This window comes from Parus major, chromosome 1A, assembly GCF_001522545.3.
Source record: "Parus major isolate Abel chromosome 1A, Parus_major1.1, whole genome shotgun sequence".
NCBI classification, from domain to species: Eukaryota; Metazoa; Chordata; class Aves; order Passeriformes; family Paridae; genus Parus; species Parus major.
Window position 1 is genome coordinate 48,567,341 of NC_031773.1, and position 13,599 is coordinate 48,580,939.

Here is a 13,599-nt window from a genome sequence, read left to right on the forward strand (position 1 = left end):
AGGGGGGCTCACACTTCCCCCCACTGCTAGAGCAGCACCAGCCAGAGGTATAAACCCTGCCACCTGCAACCTTTGATAATAAAACCTGGATAGAGCAAAGTCCCCAGCACAGCATCACTTTCCCTGGCAAGAAGCTTTGTAGAAGTGTATGGCACACTTTTCTGCAGGGTTGCAGACAAAGGATACCTCTCCCACCCTGATCTGCACGCTGTGGGGTAGGGTGGCCTGGTGCAGCACTCACATGGATTCCTTTCCAATCCACTCCCACCTTGGACGGCGCTGCCGGGGTGGGCTTGCAGCAGGCAGGGGCAGATGCAGCAGGGTGCAATCCCCTGCCACTGTTAGCAAGGGACAGGTTGGAGGCAGGTGGCCTCCCCTCATGTCATGGGGTGCAGGCTCCTGTTTCCTTTGCATCCCAGCCAGTGCCCACTTGTCCCAGCACACCGAGCACTCACCCTCCCAGAGCACTCATTGGCCTCACCACCAGGGCCAGACACCTGTTGCTTGGGCTTTCTTCACCAGAAAACTGTTTCTTGCCTGGACTGCTCCATGTCCAGCTCCACTTTTCCTCCTCAGCATTCCCTTCATCTCTACCTCTTCCTTGAACCGCCCCATCTGTCTTCCTCTCCTCCTCCCCACAGCCTTACACCACCACAAGTCAGGCAGGTCTCTTGCTGGCTCCAGGGCGAGGGTTTTGAGGGGCTGGGGTGCAATGCACTCTGCAAGAAGAGATGGTGACTGTACACTGTCAACAGCCAAATTTGAGGAGCCTTTTTAGCTCTGGCTCCCTTATCCACTCAAATATGCCTGTGGGGAAAGAAGAGGTAACCTTTCTGCTGTTTCATACCCAGCACCAGAGCTGTTTAAAACACATACGCTCCTGCTTCTCTGCAGGCTAGGAAGGATTTCCTGCCATTACTGAGTAGAGCTTGAAATTGATTTTGTTTGTTTTCCCTCTTCTGCTCCTCTTTTCTCAGCGGCGCTGCATCGCCAAGGCCCCAGTGTGCCTGGGGAACAGGAGAGGGCATGGCACAGCTTCTGCTGGAGCAAGGAGAAAGTGGTTGTCAGAAGTAGCTCGTTTATGAGCAGTTCAGAATAGAGGGGTGGTGGGGGAAGATTAAACATCTGTCTTTATTTCCCAAATGGGTAACATGGGCGTGCGGGGCAGAGGCTGAGGCATCCCACGGCAGCTCTCTGCAACAGTCCTGTCTGAGGTGGGAGAGCAAGACAGCTAAGAAGTTTGCTAGTTTAATTTTTAGGAGAAAGCCAAGGAGGAAAAAAGGCCCGCAAGACCATCACAGGGAATGACTGACAACGAAGCTCTCACCCTCGGGTTATCAAAGAGGCCCTTTACTTCTAGCCTAGGCATCTCGCAGGGGAAAAATCATTCCCTGGTCTGTGCCGGGGCAGCATCCTCTCGCCGGAGGCTGCCGCCGGGCTGACTTCAGCTAGCTACCCCGTCCCCGAGTGCCCCCGGACCGCCTTCTCTGCCTTTCCCGTCCCCTTGCCCGCTCGCTTCCCACGGCTGGGACCGTCGCCCTTGCAGCCCGTGGAGGGTGCTCGGCGGGAAGGGGGAGTCACTGAGAGGGGCACGGCCGGGGGCACGGCCGGGGCGGGGGCGGCGGCGGCGGGGGCGGTGCGGTGCGGGCGGCGCCGCCCGGCACATATAAGCGCGGCGCGGCGCGGCGGGGCCCCGGCGCTGCTGCCGGTACCGTCCTTGTCCGCCAGCTCCCTCCGGGCTGCCCGTCCATCCCTCCGACCGTCCGTCCCCTTCTCCATCCCCGCCCGCTTTGTTTTCTCGCCGTCCGCGGGCTCGGGCCCCCCACGCCGCTGCCACCCTGAAGTTTCTGGCGGTGCTGCTGGCGGCGGGCATGCTGGCTTTCCTCGGGGCCATCATCTGCATCATCGCCAGCGTCCACCCGGCCGGCACCGCCGCGCCCGCCGCCGCCGCCGCCGACAATGACTCGGCCGCCGCCGCCCTCCTGCCCGCCGCCGACAAGGGGCTGGGAGCGCTGCACGGCCCCGCCGAGGCTCTGGCCAGCGCCGGGCCGCGCCTGCCGGGGGGGCCGCCGCTCTTCAGCCGCTTCGTCTGCACCCCGCTGAGCACCGAGTGCCCGGCCAGCGGCACCGGCACCGCCGCCGGCAGCGCCGCCGGCCCCGAGGAGCTGCTGGCGCTGCGGAGCGCGGCGGCCCAGCTGCGCCGCACGGCGCTGGAGCAGAAGGAGCGGATCCGCATGGACCAGGAGACCATCCGGGAGCTCACCGGCAAGCTCAGCCGCTGCGAGGGCGGCCTGCGGAGCCCCCCCGCCGCCGCGCCCCCCGCTGCCGCCGGGCTCCGCGCCGCCCCGCGCCCCGGCACCATGGGCCACCCTCCCGATGAGCCGCCCGCCGTGCGGGAGCTGGAGGAGGCTGTTCGCACCCTCCAGGACCGAATCGACCGGATAGAGGTGCGAGGGATGCTCCTGGGGGTCTGGGAGGGATGGCCCCAGGGGACGACACTCCCAGGGAAAGATGTTCCTGGGGTCTGGGAGGGATGGTCCCAGGAGATGATGCTCCCACACGTGCCATTCCCCCAGCCTGCAGCCACATGCACCCCGAACTAGCTTGTCCCCCTCATGAGGCTTCAGGAAGGTTGTTCTTGCCTCCCTCTTTCCTGAGCTATCTGCCCAGGGGCAAGGGACTCACCTTGAGCTCTCCTCTCTTTCCATGCAAGGTAGTCCCAAAGCACCAGCGCTGCCCACTTTCCCCCCGAGTCTGCACCCAGCTAGGGTACCTTGCTTGCCCCAGGGCACCTGCTAAGGACTCCTCCAGAGCAGACTGGCAGCTCAGGGCCAAATCCTGCCCTTTAGCAAAAAGGTAAATCCCATCTGATGCCATCATGGTTATGAATGGGACATCTCACAAAGTGAAGTGCAGTGCCACCCACCATGAGCCTGGCCCCCTTTCCCCACATGGTCCATAGGAGCTGGAGAGGGAAGGGCACAGCTGGAGTCATTCACTGTGCCCATTCCTGGGGCATTGGGCTGTTGGCACTTGGGATGCAGCCTCCTGGTCCCCATTCTGCAGCAGCTGTGCAGCGTGTGCCTGGCAGGCTCAGCCCTGGGCCAGCCACAATCCAGTGGCACCAAAGGTTCTACCATGATGCTTGTCATGGGGCAACATCACGGAGTGCATGTGAGCACTGATTTACTTGGGCTCAGCAGTCCCACGGCACTTGGCAGACTTTGCAGGATATGGCTGTGGCAATGGTTTTGACACGTGAGAGCTACAAGAGGAGAGTTGTCTGTTTTCCCTGTGGGAATTGCTCCAGGTAGGGATTGCTCCCTGAGGTCTGTCAAGTGTCAGAGCCACCTGCAAGGAGCCTCCTGCGAGCCCTCAACCCTCTCATCATCCTGTTCTGTTCCCTGTTGCCCTCTCCACTCTTCCCTGGAGTGTGGAGCTAGGAGATGGGGTCATGCAGCACATTATGGGGTCCCTCTCCTCAGCTTTACCCTTTTGACCCCACTCACTACAGACATGTGGGTGCAGCAGCAGGCAATGGATGGGAAATTCAGAGCCACTAAGGTCACAGGCTGAGAAATGAGGCTGGGAGAGAGGGTTATTGCAATCAATGGAGACATGAACAGGAATAAAAAGACAGAAAGGCAAATAAACACATGAACACGAGAAGGAAAAGAGCTGGAAGACCAGAGAGGAAGCACCTGTGAGCTGCCAGGGTAATGCACACACAGGCACAAGAAGAAACACAGAGGCAGGCTGGGCACATGCAGGGAGAGTGGGATGAGCAGCCTATCTGACACGTTGCCCAGAGCTAAATGCAGCTGCAGGGAGTGACAGACCCGCCCAAAAAACCCTGAAGCCCTAAACAAATGATTTTCCATCAGTGGAATAACACAGCAGGTATACTCACCCAAAAATAAAGCAGTGAAATAAGTATCTGCACACATAGACCAGATGATGCATGGTGGGACAGTGCCCAGCATATCAGTTTGGATCTTGGGAGCATCAGGCCATAGGGGCATGTTCTCCCTCTTCTCCATTGGGCAGCATCACCCATCAGCTGCCCTGGCCCCTCTCCTGGGGTTTCTGATAATGGTGGGAGGTTCGGGGTGGAGGAGGAGGAGGGTGAAGCTCACAAGGGTTGGAGCAGGCTGTCACATGTGCCTAGGGAGCCTAAAGTGGTGCTGGGATGAGGCTCATGCCCACACTGATGAGGAAGCCAAGTGGCACATGACCAAAAATGTTTGGTTTTGTGTTGCCAGGGGCCTGAGGGTCCCAAGTTTGCTCTGCAGGGGAGACACAGCACCCTGAGACTCAGAGAGCCTTGTCAGGTGAGGGAGTAGGGCAGTGTGTTACAGGTGGGCTGGACTTTGTCTGTCCTGGCTCCCACCTGGTAAAAAGTGTCACCTGTGTGCACCACACCCCTGAGATGGCTGCAGCTCTGCCAGCTGAGCCTTGTGGTCACAGCTCAGTCATCCACTGACAGTTTCCTGTGGCCTCCCTCTCCAAATTGCCTCCCACCCCACCCCAGGAGCAGACACCTAAAACTTCTTGGTGGAGTACCTGCACTCTTCTGTCCCGCATGGCTGTCAACCCTGGGAGCCTTCCTGGGGTACCCCATGGCACGGGAGGCACTCTCAGCCTCCACAGCTATCCTGGATGATGGCAATGATCATCCCAAAAGATGACCTGGATGGGGACAGTCCCGGGGTGGCTCTCATGTGCTGAAGACTCTGCAAAACCCACTGGGGAGGAGAGGAAATGCTGCCAGTCCTGTGGTGGTTTAGTCTCAGAAGAGAGATGACACAAAATGCCATGAGCTGCTCTGGGAAGGCTGTATCCCAGGGAGTCTCCAGTCAGGTTGGCCAGCAGGGATTACTGCTGGATGTTTCAGAGCTGAGGCTGCGGGGAGGGGGCTGGTAGAAGACTGCTGATCTAATCTGGGCACTCTCAGCCCTGTCTGTAAGGCATAACAAGATTTATTCATGCACTGAAAAACCTATTAAGGCATTTGTTTCTTAATTTTGTCGGCATGGCAGAAGGATTTCCCAGGAGAAGATGCAGGGAGGGCCCCCACGGTCTCACTTTTTGTCCCCTGACATTTCTGTGGGGCTGGGCTAGCATCAGCACAGCATTCACACATCTTCCCTCACCTCTTCCTAGCGCCACCCGAGGCACTGATCGTCCTTTCCTCACACACAGCAGCCTAGTTAGGCTTTTTCATCCCGCTTTTGAGGGGTCCCCCCCTTTTCTCTCAGCACGTGCTCGTGTCTGTGCACTCTGGTGCATCTTGGAACACAGAGCCGAGGGTCCCAGGTGCTCCTTTTCCATGCTCTTAGTTATTGCTGCAAATGGAAAGGGATCGGGGAGAGAATCACCTTGGCTGCCTGGGCTGTGCCGAGATGCGGATGCTCCCCTTCTCCCCGTCATCCCTTGCAGGAGAGAGGAGCGGGAGAGGGCACAGCCTGATGGGCTCCATGGGGGGACCTGGTGGAATTGTAACAGCCTGTTTGCCCCTCAGCTGGTTCGTGGCTGTGCCATTGCAGCTGGTGACCTGGCTGGGGGCAGGAAACGCTCAGGTAAGGCAATGGGAATGGTAGTGACCTAGCTGCTTCCCTCCTGCCTTCATCTCCAGCAGTGTGGGGATGTAAACGCCCAAACTGTGACAGTCCTAGCCTGCCCTCAGAGGTTTCAGGGGAACAGGATCAATGGTGAGCCCTTCTCTTGCGAGGAAGAGGGAAAGGCTGATCCATTCCTGTTTTTCTTCTACTCCATGCGATCCCTTTTGGAGTTTAATCATCCCCAAGGTCCTGCCTGGGTCCAAAGAGATGGCAGGGTCCAAAACCCTCTGGTGCAGCAGGTGTGGTGTCCTGCAGCAGTGAGCATCCCAGGGTAGCAGCCACTGAGGAGTTTTGTGCAGGCTGTAAGGATCCACAGCTCCAAGGAACGGAATGGGCCCGCTGTGTGCACGCACCCAGCTGAGCAGCGTGATCCCTGGGATGTGCCAGGGCTCCATCCCACAGGCATCGTCCTGTGCTCCTGCCTGCCCTGTCCCAGCAGCCAAGGTGGGTCCTGGTGGGCTGAGGGGGAGCAGCAGCACCCGGACTTGGCGGTGCATTAGTAAATGAGGCTCTGATCTCCTTATGTAAATCAAAGTGCATTTGCTGGCTGAGGGCTGCAGCCCCAGTGAGCACACGCCGGCACGGCTGCCGCAGCCCCCTGCCCCCACCTCCCCCTCCCCACCCCCTGCCAGCCGCTGACATTTAACGTGATTAATTTTACCTGGCATCTTTCAATCTTTTTTTTGCCGGTTCTGGTGGCCAAAAAGCGTGGAACGAGCCTCCCCCACAGCCACTGCCCACTCCCCTGCTGCCTGTGCGGCGGCAGATGGGAAGCCGGGTGCCTGCCGAACAGCCAGGGAGAAGGCGCTTCCCCCCCTTCCCCTCCCCAAAGGTCACCAGTAAATAACAGCTGCACATCAACCATTAATAATTTTGCAAATAATTTGCCTTGTGGGAAAGATGCTCGAGCGGCAGCTCGGAGATGAGGATCATGGCAGGGGGATGCAGCCCAGCCTGGCGTCAGAGACATCACCCAGCACAACTCGGCTGCACGGGGTAGAACGCGGAGTCCAGTCTCCTGTCCAGCCATCCTCTGGCTGCAGGGATACGGATGGTGTTTGCTGGGATGGCCCTGAAACCCTGCCAGAGGGGGGTGCTGGCTACAATCCCTTTCCAGAAGGAACATGGGGTCAGCAATGGTTTAAGTCGGCCATGTGGCTCCGGCTGTCAGTGCCCTGGCTGCCAACTTGGGAGGACCAGCAAGAGCTGGAGACAGGGCTGGATGGGGAAAAACTCAGGAGGGGGGAAGAAAGTGAATGAAAGGGGAAAGACACAATGTGTGGGCATGGGGAGAGGCATCAGGAAGAGATGCTCTACAGCCAAAGAAATGAAAAAGCCATAGGGAGAAAAGTTACAGAGGGAAGAAAATAGCAGCAAGGAGAAAAGCAGGAGGAAGAGGGAGGTAAAAAAAAAGTACTCAGTCACTACTGAATAATGTAGGGCAGGCTATCAGGGGCTAGTCAGAGTGACAAAATCTCCCAGCTTTTCCTTTTTTCGTCATTAACAGATGGAGCCATGCATGAAAGCAGGGACGTAGGCTCCAAACCCGCAGCTCGAGCAATCAAAGCGTGCGGCAGACAGGAGCGTGCCAGCCTCCGCTGTAGCCAGGCAGCCTGAAAGGATGAGAAAAGCTCTTGGAGCCCACGGGATGTGGTCACAGAGGCAAAGGCAACCCCATCCCACTTGGGCTGCCTCCTGCCAAAATGCAGCCAGCTCAGCTTGGGTACAAATGCAGACAGCCCCAGGTGGGAACTATCCTTGCCAAGAGAATGAGAATTAACCTTTCCACTTCCCTTCCCTCAAGATTCCCTTCCATCTCTACCCTGCCTTCCATCAGGTGGATCCCCAAGACCCCTTTAAAAAAAAAAAAAAAAGCAAAAGAGTTAAAGCTGCTTTCACATTGGCTAATGCTTCAGTTTTGCAAAGACCAAAGGTAGGGTTCTCTTTGCTGGGCTGCCCGGAGCAAGCTGGCAGTGAGAGCTGGCATTCGATCAGGGCTGGCAGATGTCCCCAGCACAACCTCTCTTTTCTTGTTGGGTTTTGCTTTTCCAGGTTGGTTTTCCTCACAGAATCTGCGGGTTTGCCCTGGCAGACCCTGCTGGCAGCTCTTGCAGACCTTGGGGCATCACAAATTCCATTTTATTTGTAGCCCGAGCATGTTGTTGCCCAAAGTGGGTACATTTGTGCTCACACCAACACCATCTTCTCACTTTTCCTCTCCCTGCTGTTCCCATCCGCCAAGGCTGCATCCTGCCCAGCCAAACCTGACTTTCTTCCAGCCTTCCCCTCCCCTCTGTTGTTCATGATGGGTATCAAAGATTAGGGGTGACATGGGGAGGCATCCCTCTCCTTCAGCTTTGTGTGCGGGATTATCAGATCCTGTCCAGCCTGGAGAAGCTGGATGTAAGAAAGGAAAATGCAGGAAGCCACAACCACAGGTGAGTGTGGTGACCTCCACCAGGCCAGCTCTGAGGCAGGAGGGAGGCTGTTCAGGTTGACAGGGATGGTATCCCCATGTCCTGTCAGCAAAAGCCACATGAATGTCCAGGGCTGAAGCAGCCATGCAGATCCCTCGGTGCCGGAGGAGCCAAGGCAAAGGTCTCCATGGCTGCTCCAGCACCTCTGGGAAAGTCTGGCAACACAGAGAAGGTGGTTGTCATCTTTCAGAGCCCATGGCAGAGACACTAATCCACTAAGGACACGGGGAAAGAAGAGAGCTCCTATTTACAGAGAAACCCCAGGAGCATGGCAAAGGGTTACTTTCTCCCTTCCAGACTGGTTTTCTTCCATCTGGGATGGGGTCTCCCAGTAAGGTGGGATCTGGGGTCTTTGCAGAGTGCAGTAGCAGGTGGGAGCATCTTTACCAGCTGCCATGTTGGTGCCATGGAACGAGTTTTGGTCCGAGTGTTGATCCTGATGGGGCAAGACAGGCTCGATGTCCCCAGGTGATGGCTCATGCCTTGAGGACCAGAGACACGACAGCCTGGCACCAGTCCCACTGCTCCCTGATATCCTGGTGGCCCAGGAGAGGTTGACTTATGGAGAGCTACCTGGCACACGTGCATGCACCCCCGCACGCCAGCTGAGCTCGGCTAAGAGGATTACAGCCCCATTAAGTGATGTTAGCGTGCTGCTATAGGTAAGCAGCCTCACGAGCAGCAGGAGTGACCGGGAGCTCCAAGGTCCTGCCCGCATCATTTCCTCATCGTGGGAGGCTGCCTGCAGGAGCAGAGCCAAGGGATGACCCAAACATCCCACCCTCGCTCTGTCTCTGAAGTAGCAGAAAGTCATTAAGATCAGCCAAGCTTCGTTTTGCAGTAATGAGCTCAATGGGGGCTCTGAGAGGGGAGGTACAAAGTCAGCTGGAGGCTCTTGGAGAGGACCCCAGTGCGGATATGGGACTGTTATCCCAGCACTACCTGTAGTGCTGCAGGCTGGGCATGGCCTTATTTAAACTCTTATAGTGACACTGTGCTGAATTTTCTCTTCTGCGCTTCCTATTCCTGCTATCGTGGCTGCCGCCAAATGCAGCAGGAGCTGCCAGCCCGCACCAACGGCTCAGCACCCACTGCCCCGGCACTTGCCCGTGATGCCCTCCACACCAAGATGGAGCAGCTGGAGGAGCAGCTCCTTTCCAAGATCCTGACCCTGCAGAAAGAGCGCCAGGCCGCCAGCACTGACCGCAGCCAGCAGCAGCACAACATTGAGAAGGAGCTGAACTCCCTCCAGAACCGGGTGACGGAGCTGGAGCACGGTGAGTCCTGCCCAGCGGGGATGGAGGTGGGGCAGAGGGTTCCTACCCTGAGATACATCACCAGGAGAGCCCTAGGACAAGTCACCCCCATCCCAATTACAAGTGCTGACCTTTCTTTCTCCTCCCCATCTTTGCTACGTAGGACCACAGGGCTACAGCCCTCCTGACGCCTTCAAGGTGACCATCCCGGTGCAGAACAACTACATGTATGCCCGCATGAAGAAGAGCCTGCCGGAGCTGTACGCCTTCACCATCTGCATGTGGCTGAAGTCCAAGGCCCTGGCAGGCATTGGCACCCCGTTCTCCTACTCTGTCCCGAACCAAGCCAACGAGATCGTGCTGTTGGAGTGGGGCTCTAACCCCCTGGAGCTGCTCATCAATGACAAGGTCAGCCCAGTTGAAGGAAGGGCAGGAGAGAAAACCCTACCCCTCATCTTCCCTGCTTCAATCCCCCTAGGAAATTATATTCCTGGGGACGCTGGTGTGGGGGAGCTGGGAGGAATGGGCCCTAGGTTTATGGTGGGAGGCAGGAGGATTGGAAAGATGGCTCATTGGGGTGAGTTTTGATGGGGAGAAACAGCACATCTGGATGTCTGTAGATTTTGGGATGCCACCACTACCACGGGGGTGCCCATCTTGCTCTCCCTGGGGTCCCCCAGCAATCCTACCAAGCACCTGGATCTTGCTCTTCTCTCAAAGGTTGCCCAGCTGCCGCTGAGTCTGAAGGACAAGGCCTGGCACCACATCTGCGTGGCGTGGACCACCCGGGACGGCAAGTGGTCAGCATACCAGGATGGTGAACAGCGGGGTGCTGGTGAGAACCTGGCCTCCTGGCATTCCATCAGGCCCCAGGGCATCATCATCCTGGGCCAGGAGCAGGTAGGTACCAGTTTGACACCGAGACCTGCCAATTAGCATCACTCTAGTAGGAACTGGCTGGGGGAAAAGGACCCAAATGGGGTGAGGGGAGGGGACAGCGTGGGCAGGAGCGCTCAGCGGGGCTCTCCTGCCTGTTCATTCAGCCTCCAGGCTGGCCATGCACCCTCACAGTCATATCCCTTTGGGATAGGGACAGGGAAGAGAAGATAATGCCTTTCTTGCAAGACATTCCCTGCCTTGTTTCCTTGAATCTCTTCCATGCATTCATCCCCTCCTCTCCCTGCCATCGAGCACCTTGTTCTGCTTCTCCCCAAACTTCTCCCTCTCCCCCTTGCTGTTTCCCAGTGGGTGCATCCTCCTCTTCTCTTCATCCCTGTCCAATCACCTCTCCTGCTCTTTCCCAGGACACGATGGGGGGCCGCTTTGATGCCACACAAGCCTTCGTGGGAGAGCTGGCACAGTTTGGCGTCTGGGACCACATGCTGGCACCAGCAGAGATCCTGGGCTTGGCTAACTGCACCTCCCACCTCCAAGGGAATGTGATCCAGTGGGATGACCAGGCGGTGGAGGTCTTTGGGGGTGCCAGCAAGGCGGGCTTTGCCGCCTGCGAGGAAGGGAGGAAGGCGTGAGTGGCCCCCAGCCCTCTCCCCAGCGCCAAGGAGCCCGGTGGCAGCCCCAAAGCAGGGAGCCCCTTTCTCCCCTCCCCGACCAGTAAGCCTTGCTGGGGCAATGCTTGAGCCCCCTGTGCTGGTGTCCCAGGAGGGAGAGGGGCCCCTGGAAGCCTCCCTGTTGTCCCTGTGCTGGTGCTGTGGCTTGTCCTCATTCCTGGCAGGCTGGCTCCTGAGTCTCATCTTGCCTCACTTCTGTTTTGGGTGGAACTCGCTGTACTTGCAGGTGTCCTTGGTACCGTGAGGGTCCTCACCTTGTCAGACCTAACAGGGAGTGGCAAGTAGAACTCCATTTACTTTGAGTGCAGTCCAGCCTCAGTGGGATGCCAGGGTGCAGGCATCACCTGAACACATCCCCTTTCCTTATTTATTTCCAGCAACCACACTGTCCATTTTTATGAGCCTGCATTCCAGGATCTCACCTCCAGCCCCATCCTTCTCCTGCTGCCCTGGTTTTTCAAATGTGGCCCCAGGAAAGCTGAGGGAGAGTGGCAGAGAGTCAGTGGCACAGCACTTACCCCCCAGCACCCCTTTCCCTGCCTCTGCTGCCTGTTTGGGCAGGGCTGCCCAAGGGGAACCAGACTTTTGAAGCAGAGGGAAGAGAGCACTCTCCACCATCTCCAAGCTGGGGGATGGGTCAGCCACCAACGGAATGGGGGGAATTGGGCAAAGCATCTCCCCCAGCGCTGGCCGAGGGGGAAAGAGTGCAGCACTGCCATCAAAGGGAACAAAAGCAAGGAAAAAGAGGTGGAGAATGGTGGTAGTCAGAGGAGCCCGGTCATTATCCCCCAATCTTTTGGTACTGGATTGGGCTACTGCCCTTAGTTCCACCCAGGTCCCCTTCTTTAGCAGCTCCTTGCCAGGAACAGGGCTGCCACTGGCCTTGAAACAGGGAGGGTGGAAGAGCAGGCTGGTGTTTTCCCTGTGGAGTGCCTGAGAATATGCCGTTTCCACATTGCGTGGTCACCAACATCTCGATATGTGAGTGTGTGTATGTGCACATGCGTGTGTGTGTCTGGGGGTGGGGTGGGAGGGTTATTTTGGGGCTCTCATGGTAGCTCAATGCAGTGTTCAGCTTCCAGTGTTCCCCCCGACCCCAAGTTCCACTTTGGGTGACAGCTGCCCCCGCGCCTGGGGGAGGCAAAGCTGGCAGAAGGGACGTCCCTGCCACCCCCATCCCCTCGCCCAGGGTCTCTGCCAGTGCTGGGGTGGCTCAGCCCACTGGGGACGACACGGCGGGGATGGGGAGCAGCCTTGTGCCAAGTGGGAACACTGTGACCTTCGTGCACCCTGAGGAGCCTCCCCCTCTTCCTCACTCGCTCGCCCGCGCGCTTTCTCTAATGCACGTTCGTGAAAAGGGCCCCTGACGCGCACCCGTGTTGGGACATTTCTTTTGTAAAGCTGATCGTGAACAATAAACGTGATGTTTTCTGTTCGAGCCTCCTGTGGAGTGCCAGGTTGCTGGGGGGACGGGCAGGAGCGGTCAGCCCAAGATAGATGAGGTGACCTTCTGCAGCGTGTTCAGGGCCTCACTGAAGGGAGTTGGCTGGGCCCACTGCTGGCACTACAGGAATATCATCACAGGGGTTTTGGTGTTGTTGCCCCAGAGGAGCAAGAGATGGTGTCACAGTCTGGCCACCTTTGATCTACTCCACTGCAGAGTGCTATGGGGTACAGGCTGTGACTGGTGGGGCATGAGAGCTGGGGAAAACACCTCTCCATGGAGAGAAACAAGTAAGAAATCATAGCCTCTAGGTCAGAGCATGATAGCAAAGAACTCGCATTGAGTATAAATCTAATTAAGCAGTAGTAATGAGTTTCTGACCTAGCTAGGCACAAGATGGTTCAGGCACGACTCTTGGAGCTCCTATTGTAGAACAATTCGTGACCAGGTCTGCATGGTGCTTTTGCCTCTCAGTGGGTCCTGCTCCTCCTACGAAAAGCACAGCTTTCACCAATATTTGGGGGAAACAGCACAAAGCCAGAGGACTGAGTTTTTCCATTGTTGGCATGCTTGTGGGATCTCCTCTCTGAGTCAGAGCTGCCCCCCCCCCCCCCCCACTTCTCCTTCTGGAGAGTATTTAATGCCATAAAAGAAAGGTTGGTACTCTCAACCTTCAGCACATCTTCACAAAGCTGAGGGCTTGTTTTGAAGAAAAAGTATGTACTTCAGCTGGAACATTGGTTCAAGGGCCTTGCCGAGCTGAAGGCTCACACCCTCATTACTAAGAGGAGAGGGTTCAACAGGTGCCATCTGCTCGTGTGCCCAAATACCAGCAGCATAACTGAGAAGTGCAACATTTTTTAGAGGAGGAAATGTCAAAAAAACACTGCTGGGATCATAAACTCAGAAACAGATTAAATGGGGGAGGGGATGGGGAACTGGTCCAGAAGACCCTCCTATCAAAACTGCAGAAGCCCTGCAAGAGGGCTCTTGGGGCTGCTGGCCAAGGCAGGCGAAAGGATGAACAAGGATGGAAACAGCCTGGCCACTGCTGATGTAGGCTATTGGCAAAACACCCATCTCCTCCGGAGCCCGGAAACCCGGCCCACGTTAAAACTGTGTGTAAATCCTCTCCCGAAAAGCAGAAACAAAGGGGACACGCGGAGATGCTTGATCAGAGCCTTCGGTGCTGCCCTCCTCATCCCTGCCAAATGATGCTGGCATGATCCTAAT

General features: G+C 57.2%; 1 protein-coding gene across 1 annotated transcript; it reads left to right on the forward strand.

The window, feature by feature from the left end:
- Positions 1-1,675: 1,675 nt before the first annotated feature.
- Positions 1,676-12,360, forward strand: NPTXR (neuronal pentraxin receptor). The gene is made up of 5 exons (XM_033514337.1): positions 1,676-2,447; positions 9,153-9,375; positions 9,518-9,762; positions 10,075-10,254; positions 10,659-12,360. Exons 1-5 carry the CDS (start codon positions 1,872-1,874, stop codon positions 10,881-10,883), a joined length of 1,449 nt encoding a protein of 482 aa, XP_033370228.1. The 5' UTR covers positions 1,676-1,871; the 3' UTR covers positions 10,884-12,360.
- The last annotated feature ends 1,239 nt before the right edge of the window (positions 12,361-13,599 follow it).